We start from the raw sequence: 17,578 nt of genomic DNA on the forward strand, positions 1-17,578 counted from the left end.
AATTGATGAAATGAGTGGAAGAAAGGTAATTATTATGGGGGATTTCAACTATGGTAACATTGATTGGAAGGAGGAGAGGACACATGTGAGGAAGGAAATGGATTTTATTCAATTATTATTAAGGGATAACTATCTGAGACAGCATGTAATTGAAAATACTAGGGGTTTGAGAGTGCTTTACCTGGTAATAGCATCTGAGAATTTGACCATGAAATATAACCATGTTGCCACCTACTGGTGAGAGTGATCATAAGGTGATCACAAGCTTAGCAGATTGCTTGGATCAGTGCCATAGCATGTAAAACTGCAAGGGCTGTATGTCGATAGAGCATGGGAAGTGGTCAAGGAGCATTTACAGGAGGTTATGGCTGATTGTATACTAGGGTCCGAATAGTAAAACAAGTAGGAGTTAAATGAATGAATAACACCATTAAGCTTGAGCTGCAAAAAAAGAAACAACTGTGGAGGAAATTTAAAGAGAAAGGTGTCCTGTAGGCACACGAACGATATAAAGCGCAGGCAAGATAGGTACCGAGTGTGGTAAAAAAAAGCAAAAGCGGATTATGAAAGGAAACTAGCTATGCAAGCTAAAGAGAATCCCAAACAGTTCTTTCAATATGCTGCAAGCAAAAAAAAAAAAAAAAAAAAAAAAAAAAAAAAAAAAAAAAAAACTGTACATGGCAGAATGATTTTAAGGAATACTGAGGGTAAGGAGGTCAGTCACTGAATCAATCAATATAGTGGAATTACTGAGCGAGCACTTTGCAAAAGTATATCATCCAGGTGGTGACATTGAAAAAATGAAGCAACCATTAGTTTATACGGGAATTGTGATGAATGAAATGGAGGTGAATAGTCTATTACAGAACCATAATGTGAATACATCTGTGGGATTGGATGGTATACCGGCACGGGTCTTACGTGAAGCGGCTAAAGAATTATCAGTGCCATTGACCATGTTGTTTAATCTGAGTCTCGGGTTTGGTTTAGTCCAGAAGGTGTGGAAAGAGGGGAAAATAGTTCCACTGCATAAAGGAGAATCCAAGACTACTGTTGCAAATTACCGACCGATCAGCATATCAGGAGTCATTGTCAAGGTCTTGGAGAAAGTAGTCAAGGGAAAAATACAGGAATGGATTGATGAAAATGAGATACTGTATGGGGGACAGCATGGCTTTGTGAAGGGTAGATCATACCTCAGTAACTTGCTCAAGTTTTATAACACAGTGACGGCTGGACCTGGCTCGAAATGCTGGGTCTGGCAATGTCAAAAGCAAGAGCATATGTTTCTTCAAACCTTTTGGGTGACAGGATAGAAGGTCAACCATAGATCTAGAATGGCAAAATCCATACTAGTGGTTAATGATAGGCCTTGAGGTAGTGGAGAAGCTGACTATTGACGATTTTCTCCATTATTTTGGAAAGGACTGATGTAATTGTCAACAGGATAGTAGTTGGATGGCAGACTTTTTTCTCCCTTTTTTACACCCTCTATCCAAAAAGAAACCGAACTTTTCGAAAATAGAAGAAACTAGTAGCACCACCTGTTGTATCTTTTTGTTGTCAAAAGTGGCAACCTTCATTAGAAGCCGAGTTATAGTGCCAAGAGTGAGTGTATTTTAACGAACAGTTGGAAAATGAGTTTAAAACAGAGAGCTGCGATTGATGTTTGTGTTAAACTTGGTAAAAGTTTTACCGAAATGGATCAAATGCTTCAAAAGGCATACGGTGATGAATGCTTATCCCGTACTCAAGTTTCCGAGTGGTTTAAGTGATTTCAAAGTGGTCATGAGATGCTTGAGGACGACAAAAAGCTGGGCCATCCAAAAACTGGACTGAGTGAAGTTAACATCCAAAAAGGTGCGTGATTTCATGAGAAAACCCAAAATCGTTTTGTGAGATTGACTGAAGATTAATTGGGGATTCCAAAATCAACTGTACACAACATTTTGACCGAGAGTTTGGGCCTTTGTAAATTGAATTAGCGATTTGTTCCCCTCAAGCTGACCGACGACCAAAAAATTTATTGAATTGAACACTGCAAGGACCTCATTAAAACTGCTCATAAAGACTCAAACTTCCTTGAAACAATCGTTACTGGTGACAAAACGTGGTGTTTTGAGTATGAGCCTGAAACAAAGCACCAGAGTGCTGAGTGGAGACCACCAGAAGAGGGGCATCCGAAAAAAAAGTCACTAGGAGAAGTCAAAAGTAAAGACAATGCTGATTTGTTTCTACGATTCCAAGGGCATTCTCCACAAAGAATTCGTTCTGCTTGGCCAAATAGTCAATGGTGAGTTTTGTCTCGAAGTTTTGAAGCAATTGATAGCGAAAATTCGTCGCGTACAGCATGAATATCGTGATGCAGGCAGGTGATTACTTTTGTACGATAATGACCATCTCATCGTTCGAACATTGTGAGACAGTTTTTGAGTAAAAACCAAGTTTGTGTATTGGATCACTCACCATATTCACCTGATTTAGCACCTTGTGACTTCTTTCTCTTTGCCCGACTTCATTTGCCGATGAAAGGAAAGCGATACAACACCATTGAAAACGTTCAAGCAGCAGTAACCATGACCCTCAACAGTATCCCAAAAACTGAAATAAAAAACTCATTTAACAAATTAATTGACCGTGACAAACACCGTATCGAAGCTAAGGAAGAGTATATTGATTGAAATAAATTATTTGAATAATTATAATTGGCCTGTGTTTTATTTTCTATCAAAAGTTCGGTTTCTTTTTTGGACAGAGGGTGTGGAACAGGTTGGATATGTGCATATTTCCATGTACTGGAATAAGTGCCATCTGAGCAAAAGATTGTAAGGATGATGTAAAATAGATATTAGCTCTGAAGCACAATCATTTCCTTTACACAGTGATCAGTATTCATTTTAGACAAATTATGGAGACTACAATCATGTTAGAAATAATTACTTTAATTTCATAATGTTTTTGACCTTCATATTAAGTTCCTTATCTGGAGTACACACACACACACACACACACACACACACACACACACACACACACACACACACACACACACACACACACACATTCATTTTTAATATAGATCATTTTATTCATTCATTTTAATACTTCATCTGACAGTACAGATCTTGCACGATTGGACACCATCCAGAGCAAAAGTTGGGTATTATATCAACTCTTGCGAAGCGTGCAAGATCTGTACTGTCAGATGAAGAAGAACTAAAAAAAGAACTACAACATCTTAAATGGACCTTTAAAAGCAATGGCTACTCTTTAAAAAGTATCAACAAACAATTATCCCACCATCAACATAGCAACGTAGAGACACAGAACGATTCCAAAGGTTATATCTCCTTGCCATATATATCAGCACACTATCCAAAAAACTGAGTAGAATCTTAAAAAAATTCAACATATGAACGTGCTTCTCGACTCTTCCAAAAATAAGATCAAGTTTCAGCAACTACAAACAATCCCACAACCTTCTACAATTTCCAGGTGTATACAAAGTCACATGTGAGGGCGGAAAACCTTACTATGGCCAAACGGAGAAATCTATCCTCCTACGTCTTGAGGAACACCAGAGAGAAATTTGCTTATAAGAGAACCAGAGCAACTGTTTATTGGGCCATGTCCTGTTTTCAATAATAAACACGAACAACGAAAGCCGCCAACATGAAGTAAATTTGACAACAACATCAAACCTACACATTTGCCATGATGAGGTAGAATGCCGCATTGTAGAGTCAAAAGAAATCACCTTGGACTCTCTTCATATGAACAATAATCTCAGCTATAATATGCATGAATCTTTCAGCTCTACTATCAGATACTGGAGATCGCGTGGTTCCACACATGCACAAGCGTACAACAATAGAACTTTAACACGGACTACTCAAGTTCATAATAACTGTAACTTACAGTTGAATATTATAGCTTTATAATTGTATAGCTTTAGAGTGTCTCAATGTTTTTTTTTCAGTGTCTTTTAATATCTTTCTATGTTCTTAACGCCTGATGAAGTCAATCTCGACGAAACATGTTGCGTTTTCAAATAAATCTCAATTTGTTATAATTCTCGGGTTTTTAGTCAGTTTATATTAAAAATGAACATATCCCAACCCCGAGTTAATAGTAGTAGTCATATATATATACATATACACAGAGACAAGCTATATTACATTTCAAACAGTATACCAAAGAGACAATGATCGAAATGAGACAACTGTTTGAAATGTAATATAGACTGTCTCTGTATTGTCTCAAAAATGCCAAGGTTGAAGTAATGCAGGTCTTGGTCTGACTCCCACTGATGAGACCTCAATAAAGGTCAAAACCGGTCTGGGTAGTGGCCCTTGCCTTTAATGCATAGCATCATACATCTCCGCATATGCTTTGCATTAGGGGAAAATACAAAGAAAGTGATTGGAGCTTACTCCACCTTTACCACGAGTTGTCTCAGACTTGAACTATGATCAGGTGCAAACTTGACTTACTTGGAAAATAGGATTAAAACCAAGTTAATAAAATTGCTTAGTATCTTTAATGCACAGTATACCCAAAGTAAAAAACTTTCTACATCTTTCTCTCATCCTGAGATTTTTATTTAATAAGGTCAAAGCACCTTGTGGCAACTTGTTTAGGTAAAATTTATAAGCTCTGCATTACTTCAATCTTGGCATTTTTTGGGTCTGGCTCCCACCGACAAGACCTCAATAAAGGTTGAAACCGGTCTCGGTAGTGGCCCTTGCCTTTAATGCATAGCATCATACATCTCTGCAATGGGATGCGCTTTGCATTAGGGGAAAATACTAAGGAAAGTGATTGGATCTTACTCCACCTTTACCACAAGTTGCCTCAGACCTGAACGATGTTCAGGTGCAAACTTGACTTACTTGTTTGTCTGTTTGCATACTTGGGAAATAGGATTAAAACCAAGTTTATAAAATTGCTTGGTATCTTTAACAGATAGAAGGTACATCCAGAGGGATCTCCCCTCCTCTGGCCAATTTCTAAACAGAGCATTTTGAAAAGTCTCCTGGTACTGCCATTCCTAAATATTCTATTTGGTTAAGATATACTAATGATGTGTTCTCTATTTGGCCACATGGCTCAGACATATCAGCTCCTTTCCTCCTCCATCCTCAACAGCCAGCACACTAGAATCCAGTTCACTACAGTAAAAGAAAATAACAATAGCCTGCCTTTTCTAGATATTCTAATCACACATCTGCCCAATGGTAGCACCCATTCTTTCTCAGTTTACAGAAACCCAATCATGTACACAGTGTGACTTAAGTAATGAGACAATAATTATTATATCAAAACGAAGAACTATATTTGGAATTGTCAATTACACAGATTCAAAATAATTTCTCTCAAACTCCACACAATGTTTACATCTGTCATACAGGTGTTTGAAGGCATGGCAGAAGTCATGAATGGGAACCTCCTTCAGTCTCTGGGTCACACTGCATTGAAAGTCCTCAATGTCACTGAAGCACTTCCCTTTCAAGGCACACTTCATCTTTGGAAAGAGGAAAAAGTCTGTAGGAGCCAAATATAGTGAATGGGGGATGTTTGATCACACAGATTGACTTCGAAGCCAGAAACTACTTCACAGGCAGTGCATAGTGTGCAGGTGCATTGCCGTGCAACAGAAACCAATTGTTGTGGAACAGTTCTTTCCTGACACATTGCATGCAGATATACAGACATTGCATTACTCCTAAATAATACTGGCTGTTCACTATGGTGCCCTCAGTAACAAATTCGCAATGGATAATTCCAGCAAAAAAACAAACGACCACTGTCTTGACACTGGTAAAAACAATGGTCAAGATCTTGATTATCCTGGCGATAAATGCCCCATGAATGATTCTTCTCTTGGTAACTCAAGACAATAACCTCATTCAAGTCTCCTTTTTAACTTATGCACTTCATTCAGCCACTCAGTCTCATGTCCTTTGGTGCTACAACAGTGCAAAATGGGATGAATGCCCCGCATGATTTCTACTTTTCCTTACCTTGTGCTGACTATTATTTTTGCTTTTCTGACCAAGACATCTGGTCCAAGTGAATAACTAAAATAATTCTGACTGGAATCAATGCTTTCATCCCCCAACCTACCCAAAAGATCAGGTCATTATCAAACCTTGCATTTCCAACAAGGGTGCTAAGACAATCCAAGAAAAGAATTCGGTATACTGCAAGTGCTCAAAATCAAAACTCTAGATTCCCAATCAACCTACAAGGCAGCAAGCAACAGCTGCAAAAAAGGCAATGTAAATCCAAATATGACTATGAAAGGATAGTCATATTTGGAAAGCTTGTCTCTGCTGAAATGGCAGTTGAGCCTTCTGTTTCCTCACCAAGTCCAGTGGGTGGAATTTCTACCCATCAATGTTTTCACCTCTCACATACACACAAGTAGTACTACTGTGACATCAGCTAAAAATAAGGCTGATAGTCTAGCATCATTCCTCTCCCTAACTCCTATATTGATGTTCAACATGCAGTGCTACCCTCCCCCCCGCTACACACACAAAAAGAAGTGCTCATTTAGTCATCTGTTCACAAAGACATCAGAAGAATCCTGAATAGTTTATATATACAATAACAACGAAATTTCAATCCTGGTGGTATTTCCCCAATCTGTGCATAAAACTTGTGTTTCTGACTGATGCCCATCCTTTGTTGATAAAAGGAGATAAAAGACAGACATCAAATTATCATCACAATACACTCACTTCTATAAAAAAACGATCATAAGTCATCAACAGCAACAACTCCTTCACCACCAGGAAGTCCCCAAGTAACCAATGTACCAGTGACCATCAACACAGATTCCACTACTCTCAATTCACGGCAGATCTCCTTGCCAACATCACCCACCGATGAACACATACTTATAGCAAGTTATGTAAAACCCATGTGGTTGCTCTAGATATTTCTAAGACATTTCACCAAGTGTAGTACAACGACTTGCTTACCAAATTATGTTGGATTTTTTTTTGTTGTTTAATTCTCAACACAAGACAAAAAAACAAATAATACATATGCATGTTAATATTTCACTAGTTTTATAGCCAGCATTTTCAGAGCACAAACTATCACACTAAATAAACAGCAAAAATTTGTTAATAGTGAGAATGGTTTAACATTGTAATGGATAATACAAAGAATTAAAAACTAAGTCAAACTGCCAACTTCTTTTCTACACATCTCATTAACATCCCAACCAGCCATAACGTCTATAGATGTCCAGCAAAATCTGGATACGATTCTGTAAAAAATACTAAATAACATGGATAAGAAGTACAATTTGGTCTCACCATTTCATCTACCACTGGCAGTAGAGAGGTTAAATTATCTTATGGTCTTCCTTTCACCCTTTGCAAATGGATTGCCAATTTCCTCTCCAATCATTCTACATGTCATGGTAGATGTGCTTCCTTTTCTTCAGATTTCCTCAGCAACGTCGGAGTGCACCAGAGCTCTGTACTTTCATCCATACTCTTTCTCATATTCATAAATGACCTATCACCAAAGAATTCCATAGTTTGCTGATGCCAGTACTCTCCATCCCTCTTTTTCATTTGAAAAACCCGACAGTGCTCATATATATGCAAAACTACTAGATCTTATAAGTAATGCCTTGAAAACTGAAAACACAATCCTGTCTTATTTCATTCAAGGAAGGCCACAATTCTCCTCCCCCGACCTTTGATAATACCAAGATCTCCAAGAAAGATCAGATATCTCTTCTTGGATTGATTAATGCCTCTGCTCTAGCTTAAGCACATCACATCCATAGAATCCTTAATCTCCAAAAAACTAGGCATTCTTTACCATTCAAGACATTACCTGAATTCCAAATATTTTATAAATTCAAAATCTGCCTTACCCTAGAATACCAATTCTATGGAGCATCCCAAAAACCTCTCTAAAAATGCTTGCTGCCATTCAAAAGAGCAATCCAGTTAACCAGTGTTTCCCCCCCCCCTCACTAACTCACTCTAGTGACTATACCACAGACATACTGTTTTCACTTTATCTAGATCTTCTAGGACAATGTTCTGCTAAATTGACAGATGTCATTCCTTTTTCCCTCAAGCCCATGAGGGAAAGTGTTAGTCGACATGAGAATTCACTGTTTAGCTCTAAACATACTAGCTCCTCATCTTCTTCTTTATTTCCAATCTATATCTGCTTTGTAACAGCCTCTCCCCACAGTTTTCCATAAGGACTACAATCCCTCCAGTTAAAAAAAAAAACTTATCAACATGTTCCATTTTGACTGGAACACTGGCCCTCCTTGCCCACCCCCACCCACATATTGTGCAGAATCGATATTAAAAAGGGATAAGTTCACTCAAAAATCCAAAGAATACTTTTACACAGCTATTAATCTCTCCACTAATACATTTTGCTCACCACAGGGAGTATACAAAGCTCTTCAGCCCTAACAAATTTTTGGAAATAAATGAGCAGCTATTCTCCACTCCTTTTCCATCAATTGATAGCTGTGCTCATTGCTACCAATGATTTTGAAGGCATCACACCAAAAACATGGCAGACATGCTTCTAAATTCTAACTCATATTGCTATAATAAACAGTGTGAAGTCTTCAAATGATTTTTTCTGAATTGTGGAATTAAAATCCAATAGAGATTGTCAAAATAAAGTAATTCACTGCATATATTTTAGTCATGTTCAAACTTTTCCTCATATACAATGTGAAATATACTATGAAGAAATGAAGGCTGATAGTGGGAGTAAATAAAATGCTAAATGTAGTCATTCCTGGCCTCAAAGTGTCTCTTGATAAAAATGGAAGATATTGAAGATTGCTTATATAGCATTACCAAACTAGTTATTATCTATACTATTCTGGTGTAAATGAGATGTAACTTCAAGGCTTGCTGGGAAAAAAAGCATATCTTCATTGAAGTTCTGCAATCATGCAAACATAAACCATAGTCATGTGCTTTTTTTAATAACAATAAATAATATATTTTCTCTTAAAATTTTAAAGTTGTATTAAAGCACGCAGTTTATATTTACAGTCTAGTTTTTCAAATTATTTAAATTAAAGTGGAAGATGATCTGAACTTATATGCAAAAGATTTTTAAGCAAATATGGTTAAATATTCAAAAACATTTGGTTTTCTTAGTATCATAAAAATTATGATATTTATGACACTAATATTTTAGTAAAGATCATAAATGATAATTTTGTAATATTTTGTTGTTGTTGTTTCTTCAAATTAACATAATTTGTTATAAACAATAATGTAAAACTAAAACACACCTGAACATAGATGCCAAATGAATAGCAGAAGTGGGTTCCCACCTAAATGTAATGAAGAAAAGAGTAATTTTTCATTAGATTATTGAAGAAAAACCATTAAAAAAAAAAGTAAATGAAAGGTGACTAGTTTCTAAAAAAAATTAATTCAGAGAAAGGGAGAGAGACACAAATGTATACTGAATCAAGTATACAGTCAGTCCTCAACTTAGAATGGGACACCATTCTAACAATAAGTTGAAATGTCAATAAGTTGGAAGTCACTATGTGAACCATAAGGATTTGTTACAATCAACTTGCATCATCATCATCAAATTCCTGCGTACCCTCAAGGGGTGTACAGGATATGATAGTACTACATGAAAAAAAATTACATCATTATTAATTTCCCATCTACAATTTTCCTCCAAATCAGTCTGTTACTTGTCAAGACTCCAACATTATCAGATCTTATATTTCTATCGTCTAAGGCACTTTGTACCGTATCAATCCACCTATATCTTGGTCTTCCTCTGGGTCATTTTCCTGCCAACCTGGCAGAGAACACTTGTTTTGCTAATCTTTCCTCGCCCATTCTGTTCAAGTGACCATACCACCTGAGATTAGCTCTGCTAACGCATTCCTGGATGCTGACAATGTCAAGTTCTTTCCTAATATCATTGTTTTTAATATGATATTGCCATTGATGCCATCTGTTCACGCCTATAATCTTTCTCAGGACTCTCATATCTGTGGTCTCTAGTCTTTGGTCAAGTGTTTTACTTCTGACCCAGCTCTCAGATCCATAAGGTAAAACTGGTTTGAACACTGTCTTGTATACAGCTAGTTTAGTGTTACTACTAATTTCTCTCTTATTCCATATGAATTTATTCAATTGACTTCCCACCACACCAGCTTTGCTGATTCTGTTGTCTATTTCTATATTTAATTTACCATCTTCACTAAAAATCGTGCTAAAATAGCTGAAATGTTTTACTTGTTCCACAGGTTCTCCATTCACAACACAGTTGACATTTTCAATGATTCTGCCTATTTTCATTGTCTTTGTCTTTTTATTGCTGACCTTCATACCATATCTATTACAACAGCTATTCAATTTAGTCAGAGGATCTTGCAGACTTGTAGCGGATTTATTTAGAAGTATAACATCATCCGCATAAAGCAAAGAGCTGACATTAACATCTCCAATTTTGATATCATATTTAATACCACTTTCCTTCATAATGTGATCCATATAGATAATGAATAACAGAGGGGATAATGTACATCCCTGTCTCACACCAGATTTAACATTAAACCATCTTCCTGTACTTCCTTCAATTCTAACTGCTGACTTACAACTCAAATAAAGACTAAGTATTGCTTGATATAATGCCCCATTGACACCATAACTGCAGCGTATTGAATAGCTTCTCTCTTGGCACCTTGTCATATGCCTTTTCCAAATCGACAAAACTTAAATACAGATCTCTATTATATTCCCATGCTTTCTCGACTATTTGTCGTAAAGTGAAGATCTGATCCTGACAGCCTCTATTTGGCCTGAATCCAGCTTGTTCTTCACCAAGCTTTTCTTCCACAATTCTTCTCAACCGTTTCTCAAGTATACTTGCATAGATCTTGCCAGGAACACTCAATAGGGAAATACCTCTGTAATTCTCACATTCAGTTTTATTTCCCTTTTTATATATGGGTACTATGAGAGCTCTACTCCAATCATCGGGAATTCGTCAACTTACAATGGGACACCATTCTAACAACAAGTTGAAATGTCAATAAGTTGGAAGTCACTATGTGAACCATAAGGATTTGTAACAATCAACTTGCCTGAATGCTAAAATGTGTAGGTCTATTTTATTATATTTCTTTAAATATTTGTACTCATTCTTTATAATGAAATAACAATGTACAAATTACTGTATACAGTACAGTAACAAAACAAACATAAGTGCACACTGTTCCTTGTGCATTTATCTAAAATTATCAGCACTGGAAACACACATGAACATAGAGCAATTCTCACCCTGCTGCTTTATTAATTGAATGAAGGCTAGGTCATCAACAACAAATTCTTGAAATTCAGGAATTGCAGCAAAACATTCTAAGGATGGTTCACCTGATGTATAATTTGTAAAAAGTCTAAGCTAGTCATTGGGAGCAGGCAAAGTGAGCCTAGGAGTGGTCTTCTGTAAAAATGTGTACACAATGAACTTAGTCAGCATACTTTTCCCTTTTCTGCATAAATTTCTCTGTAATAAGCAATTGCAACTTACACTATTCTGTCTACTTTACTAAATCTCTCTTATGTTGGGTCCATTTCCTCAAACAACCAAATCTGCTTATTAACAGAGGTAAGCATTGCCAATTTTTTCAATATAACCCTTATAGGGACTCAGTTTCTTCTTGTTTTATCAGTTTTTTCCTTTCTTCTAGAATTTTCTTTGCTTCTAGCTATATAAGGAGTTCAACTGCTTTTCTTCTACAGTTATATATAAGTAATCTACATCATTGTTGAACTCCAACTCTTTAGCTAGGTGCACTATATTGTCACCAATCTATTTCTCTTTTGCTGTCTTTTCAACAAAGATGTCTTTGTATTTTTAGCAACTTCACCCAAACACAAAGCATTCACTCTGCTGTCAGCTCACCACCCCCATTCTGCATCTACATTCTATTGCATTTAGAAGTATCTGATGGTTTTGTTGCCCTCAGCAGTAGCAATAGCCTGAGCAAAACTGTTTCTTAAACAATATACCTTGATGGCAGCAAAAACGCCCTAGTCCTTAGGATGGAGGTGTGAGGCAGTATTCAGTAAATGTGTTAATGGGATGGCCTTCATCAGTGTGTGTGTGTGTGTGTACACACGCGCACACATATCAGGAATGCTGCTGATATGCAGTATTGGAATTGTGGGCATGGGAGAATGGATGCGAGTTCAATGTCAGTAAAAGTAAAGTCATGCGCTTTGGCATGAGTAGGCATCCAATATCTTATTATATTCATATGATTATGCTAGAAGAAATTGATGAGGCTATGAATGTAAGCTTTAACATGTAAAGATAAGGATGTAATTTTGCCTATTTAGAAGGCCTTGAAAAGACTTCAGTTGGATTATTGTGCACAGGTCTGGTCTCCTGGTTTCCGTTGTGATTCTGATACAGTGGAAAGAGTGCAGAAGAGAAAATAAAAATTACATCAGGATTGTGGAATACTGATCATGAAGACAGATTGAGAAGAAAGAGGGGTGATAGGATTGAGACTTACAAACTTCTGAGAGGGTCATACAGGATTTCAGTTCATGGAATTTTTAATTTTAAGGAGGATGGAGAAAGAAAAACTGGTATGAGACCTAACACAGAGAGTTAGGGAAACTAAATTATAATGGGAGAAACGGTAAGAATATGAGTGTAAGAGCACCAATGTTATATAATTGTGCAAATGACAGGAATGGGCATCATGGAAATGATTACGTGGAAACAACCATTCTACAAATACTCTGGAGTATATAATATTCCTTGCTCATGTGGTATTAGTTACGTAGGTCAGACATCTAGAAGCTTCGAAACGAGAAAGAAAGAACACATAGGATATGTCAGAAATAACAGACAAGACATTTCAGGCCTTTCATGCCACTTTGCCTCTACTAACCATCACACTGAGTGGGATAAGAGCCTTATGGCATACATAGAAGATAACTACCATTCAAGAACCTTTAAAGAAGCAGCTACAGTCGTCCATAAAACTGAAAACCTAAACAAGAATCAAGGTCTAATTTTACCAGAAATTTGGAAAACTTTTATCAGATCATTAAATATCAAAGAAATGAACTTTCATAACAATTACGTCATGAGTCATCACGAATAAATCACGTTAACGAGACACGCACATTGTCACGCACAATACCAATTTTTTGTATGATTTAGAACCATCGGTTATAACCTAGTCTGTAACCTTCATTTTGTGCTTACTGATTTGTATTCCCTGAGGATGCCAATAGAAACAGATTGGCGAAACATGTAGGAGGATAAAAATAAAGCTACTTGATAAAGATTTTATAAAAAAGTGTAATAGTCTTTTCAGAGGGTATTATAGGATATCAGCTGATAAAATTGCTCATTATACGGAAGGTAGGGAGACGACAAGGGAACATACACAGATGTTTCCTTGTATGCAGTTACAAATAGAGTAAGAGCTAGATTTTTCTCTCATAGAGCCATGAGTGAGTGGAACAATTTGCCTGTTAAAATAGGGAGTGCATCTAGTGTGAATGAGTTTAAGAAAAGGTATGACAGCTGGTGTGGGTGATGTAAGGCTTCCCTCAATAAGTCCTTGACTGCACAGAGGTCTAATAATAATAATACAGGTATCCCTCGATTAACACGGTTAATAAATCTCTCGATGTTGCCACGTATATCAAAATTGCGTTAATCAAATCTAATAATCAATGGTAAAAAGTACAATTCGTCTCTGATCGATTACTGTACTAATAGTTCGTTTTATATGGTACTCTTTTTAGGAAAGATAAAAATGAATGCAAAGTAAATGTTTAATAAATGCTTGTACCTACATTATTTACTGCAATTTTTTTATCAAAAGAAGTTATCAAGAGTCGTTTGAACAGTTTTAGTTTTTTTTCTTATTGGCATAAATTCTATGATAACAAGCAAAATGACTTTCCAGACCTCGGCAAAAAAGCAATAAAACATAAAGAAAAACACTGCAAATATAATACATGATGGTACAAATTAAATGGATATTGATTCCAACATTATTTCATAGCCAAATATAGAAACTACAAGAGTTTCGTGCCGAATATATAGAAACTAAAAGAATATATAGAAACTAACCTTCAAGCTTATAGGCTAAGCTTGTCATAACCATATGCCCTGTAGTTCCACATATATATCCTTTCCTTAAATGAAAATTCCAAGTGTACAGCAACTACCAAGTCAAGAAGTCCAATATTGCATCATTCATTCATAATGCTTCATGCACTGCTAATATTCACGCCATCCAAATTCTTATGCCATGGCAGTGCTTCAAGCTTATAACTAAGCTTGTCATAACCATCTATTCTATATTTCCATATGCATCCATTCTTAAAATGAAAATTCCAAGTGTGTAGCAGCAACCAAGTCAAGAACACATAGTTTTTTTTTTTCCCAGTAATAAGTTGCATGGCTGTGTTATGGATAGATCCTCTGATTAAAGTAAATTATACTTCACAAGAAATTATATTCTTGTTTAATCCTTTACCCAAGTGTAAGCAAACAGAGTTTGCATGTAATGACTGGGCTACTTGTATATAGAATAGAGGCTTTTAACTTCACATCAATTGCTTTAGTACGGTCTTGGGCATGGACAGCAAGGTCCCCCCACCAGTTTATATGCCATCTTTCATCCCGCAAGCAGGCAAACAGGCCCCGTGAACACATGCGGATACAGCCATGAATACTTAAGACAACCCATCCAGCCATAAGTCTGAATTTTTAGCTATGCCGGTCCCTAGCCCAGATAAAAACAGAGGAGGGGATTGAGGTGGTGCCGTACCTCCCCGTAAAAGGTATGGTACGCCAACGGGCTCACTGCCGTTGAATCACCATATGAAATGAATGAATGAATGAATGAATGAATTGCTTTAGTATCCCATAATACCAAGCACTCTTACTTTTAGATGTATTGATAATTTATATTGTAATTAAATTATTATTATAATTAAATTATAATTTATAATTTTTAGATAATATATATTGCTATATATTAAAGGAAGGATGATTAACCAGACTGGTTTCAATTTCCTTTTTTTTTTAAAGAAATTATGGACTTTATAACAGTGTTATAACTATTTTAATTTCCCAACATTTTGACCTTCATATTAAGGTCATCATCTGGGGTATATACAAATATACAAGGACAAGCTGAGTTACATTTCACACAGTATGCTAAAGAGACAATGATTTCATCAATGGTTATTCTACTGGTATGACCTCTAGTGAAAATATAATATACATAAAAAAAAATACAGATAAAATTAAAAAATTAATTAATTATTTAGAAACTACATCAAAGCTAAATTCTATTTAAGATAACATAGGAGAACCTTTCTTTCATATAGATCATTTTCTTACAGTAACAATGATGTCCTAATTTAACATGACAATTGTTATATTAGATTTAAGACTCTGGATTATCTACAGTCCTGTTTATAGTTAACTCTTAGGGAGAAGGGTTCCGTGGGTAGAATACGTGCTTTCCATATGCTTGGAATTTTTAGACCATCATTATTGTTCAGATTAGGGTGGTTGATAAGAATCTCAAAAGCTTCCTTATAAATAAACTTTCAACATCTTTCTCTAAATCCAGAGTAATTTAAAAAAAGGTGGCACACCTTTTGGCAACTCCTATAGGTAAAGATGACCTAGCCATTGCCTCTGCCTAGTATCTCCACTTCTGGGCCTGGCTCCCACTGAAGAGACCTCAATAAAGCTCGAAACTAGTCTGGGTAGTGGCCCTTCCCTTAATGCATAACATTATACATATCTGCAAGGAGATGTGTTTTCATTATGGGAGATACTGAGATAGGAGCGATGTTAGATTGGTCCACCTTTGCTAAGAGTTGCCCGGTGTTGTACTACCTTATCCAAGTCCTGAAGATATTTTCAGGCGCAAACTTTGTTTGCTCACACTTGGATAAAGGATTAAACTAAATTTATTATAGTCTAACCAAGTGAAAAATAAACTTTTAACATCTTTCTCTAAATCCAGAGTAATTTAATAAAAAGATGGCACACCTTTTGGCAACTCCTATAGGTAAAGATGACCTCACCATTGCTTCTGCCTAGTATCTCCACTTCTGAGCCTGGCTCCCACTGAACTGACCTCAATAAAGGTCGAAACTAGTCTGGGTAGTGGCTTTTCCTTAATGCATAACATTATACATATCCGCAAGGAGATGTGTTTTGCATTATGGGAGATACTGCGATAGTAGTGATGTTAGCTTGATCCACCTTTGCTATGAGTTGCCCGATGTTGTACTACCTTACCCAAATCCTGAAGTTATTTTCAGGCGCAAACTTTGTTTGCTCACACTTGGATAAAGGATTAAACTAAATTTATTATAGTCTAACCAAGTGAAAAATAAACTTTCAACTTCCTTAAATTTACGTTCATACCATGTTTTGGTGTGATGTACACAACTGGTGCTCTGAACACTTTACACAGAATTGACTGAAAGTCAATTCTATGTAAAGTGTTCAGAGCATGATCAGAAAGGCCAGGTTCACCATTGTTATTATATTTAACATGTCGTTTATGTTCCTTTTGTCTGATAGGAATTGTGCATCCTGTTTCCCCTATATATGGTAGATTACAAGTGCAATAAATACAGTATACATCGGGGTGGGCCAGTGGAGTGGATCTTTGGATGAGTTGAGTAAGCTTTTTAATTTTGCAGGATATTTAAAGGTGGTTCTGAGGTTGCATTTCTGTAGTATTCTGTTTATTTTATCTGATGTCACCTTTAATGTAAGGAATGGTTATAGTTTTATTGCAGTCTGGTTTATCTTTGTTTTTTATTGAGGTCCTGTAGAAAATTTTGTTAATTATTTTATCTGATGTCCCTTTAATGTAAGGAATGGTTATAGTTTTATTGTAGTTTGGTTTATCTTTGTTTTGTTTTTTTTCAGGTAGGGGGTAAATCAAGTAGGGGTTAAATGGATGAATAACACCATTAAGCTTGAGCTGCAAAAAAAGAAACAACTATGGAGGGAATTTAAGGAGAAAGGTGACTGGTAGGCACATGAACGGTATAAAGCGCAGACCAGAAGGGTAACGAGTCTGGTAAGAAAAGCAAAAAAGGATAACGAAAGAACATTGGCCATGCAGGCTAAAGAGAATCCTAAATAGTTTTTTAGATATGTAGCAAGTAAAAGGAAAAATGTACATGACAGAATGATTTTAAAGAATGTCGATGGTAGGGAGGCAACTGAATCAGTTGATATAGTTCAGTTACTGAGTGAGCACGTTGCAAGTATATATCATCCAGGTGGTGACATTGCAGAAATGAATAAACCAGTAGATTATATGGGAATTGTGGTGAATGAAGTGGAGGTGAGTAGTCTATTGCATAACCTCAATGTCAATACATCTGTGGGATTGGATGGTATACCAGCTTGTGTCGTACGAGAAGCAGCTAAAAAATTGTCAGTACCCTTGACCATTTTGTTTAATTTGAGTCTCGGGTCTGGGTTAGTCCCGAGGGGATGGAAAGAG

At 36.4% G+C, this 17,578-nt stretch overlaps 1 protein-coding gene across 1 annotated transcript in view; it reads right to left on the bottom strand.

Annotated features, from left to right (window-relative positions):
• Positions 1-17,578, bottom strand: part of LOC150106343 (Fanconi anemia group I protein-like) — a 370,741-nt gene that overhangs the window by 199,999 nt on the left and 153,164 nt on the right. The window contains exon 7 of the mRNA XM_090392981.1: positions 9,311-9,352. Within this exon, the coding sequence (XP_090249107.1) occupies positions 9,311-9,352 (42 nt within the window). The remainder of the gene's footprint in view (positions 1-9,310; positions 9,353-17,578) is intronic.

The sequence above is a fragment of the Typopeltis vanoorti genome, chromosome 5 (genome assembly GCF_054136105.1).
Source record: "Typopeltis vanoorti isolate ZY-2024b chromosome 5, IOZ_Tvanoo_1.0, whole genome shotgun sequence".
NCBI lineage: Eukaryota > Metazoa > Arthropoda > Arachnida > Uropygi > Thelyphonidae > Typopeltis > Typopeltis vanoorti.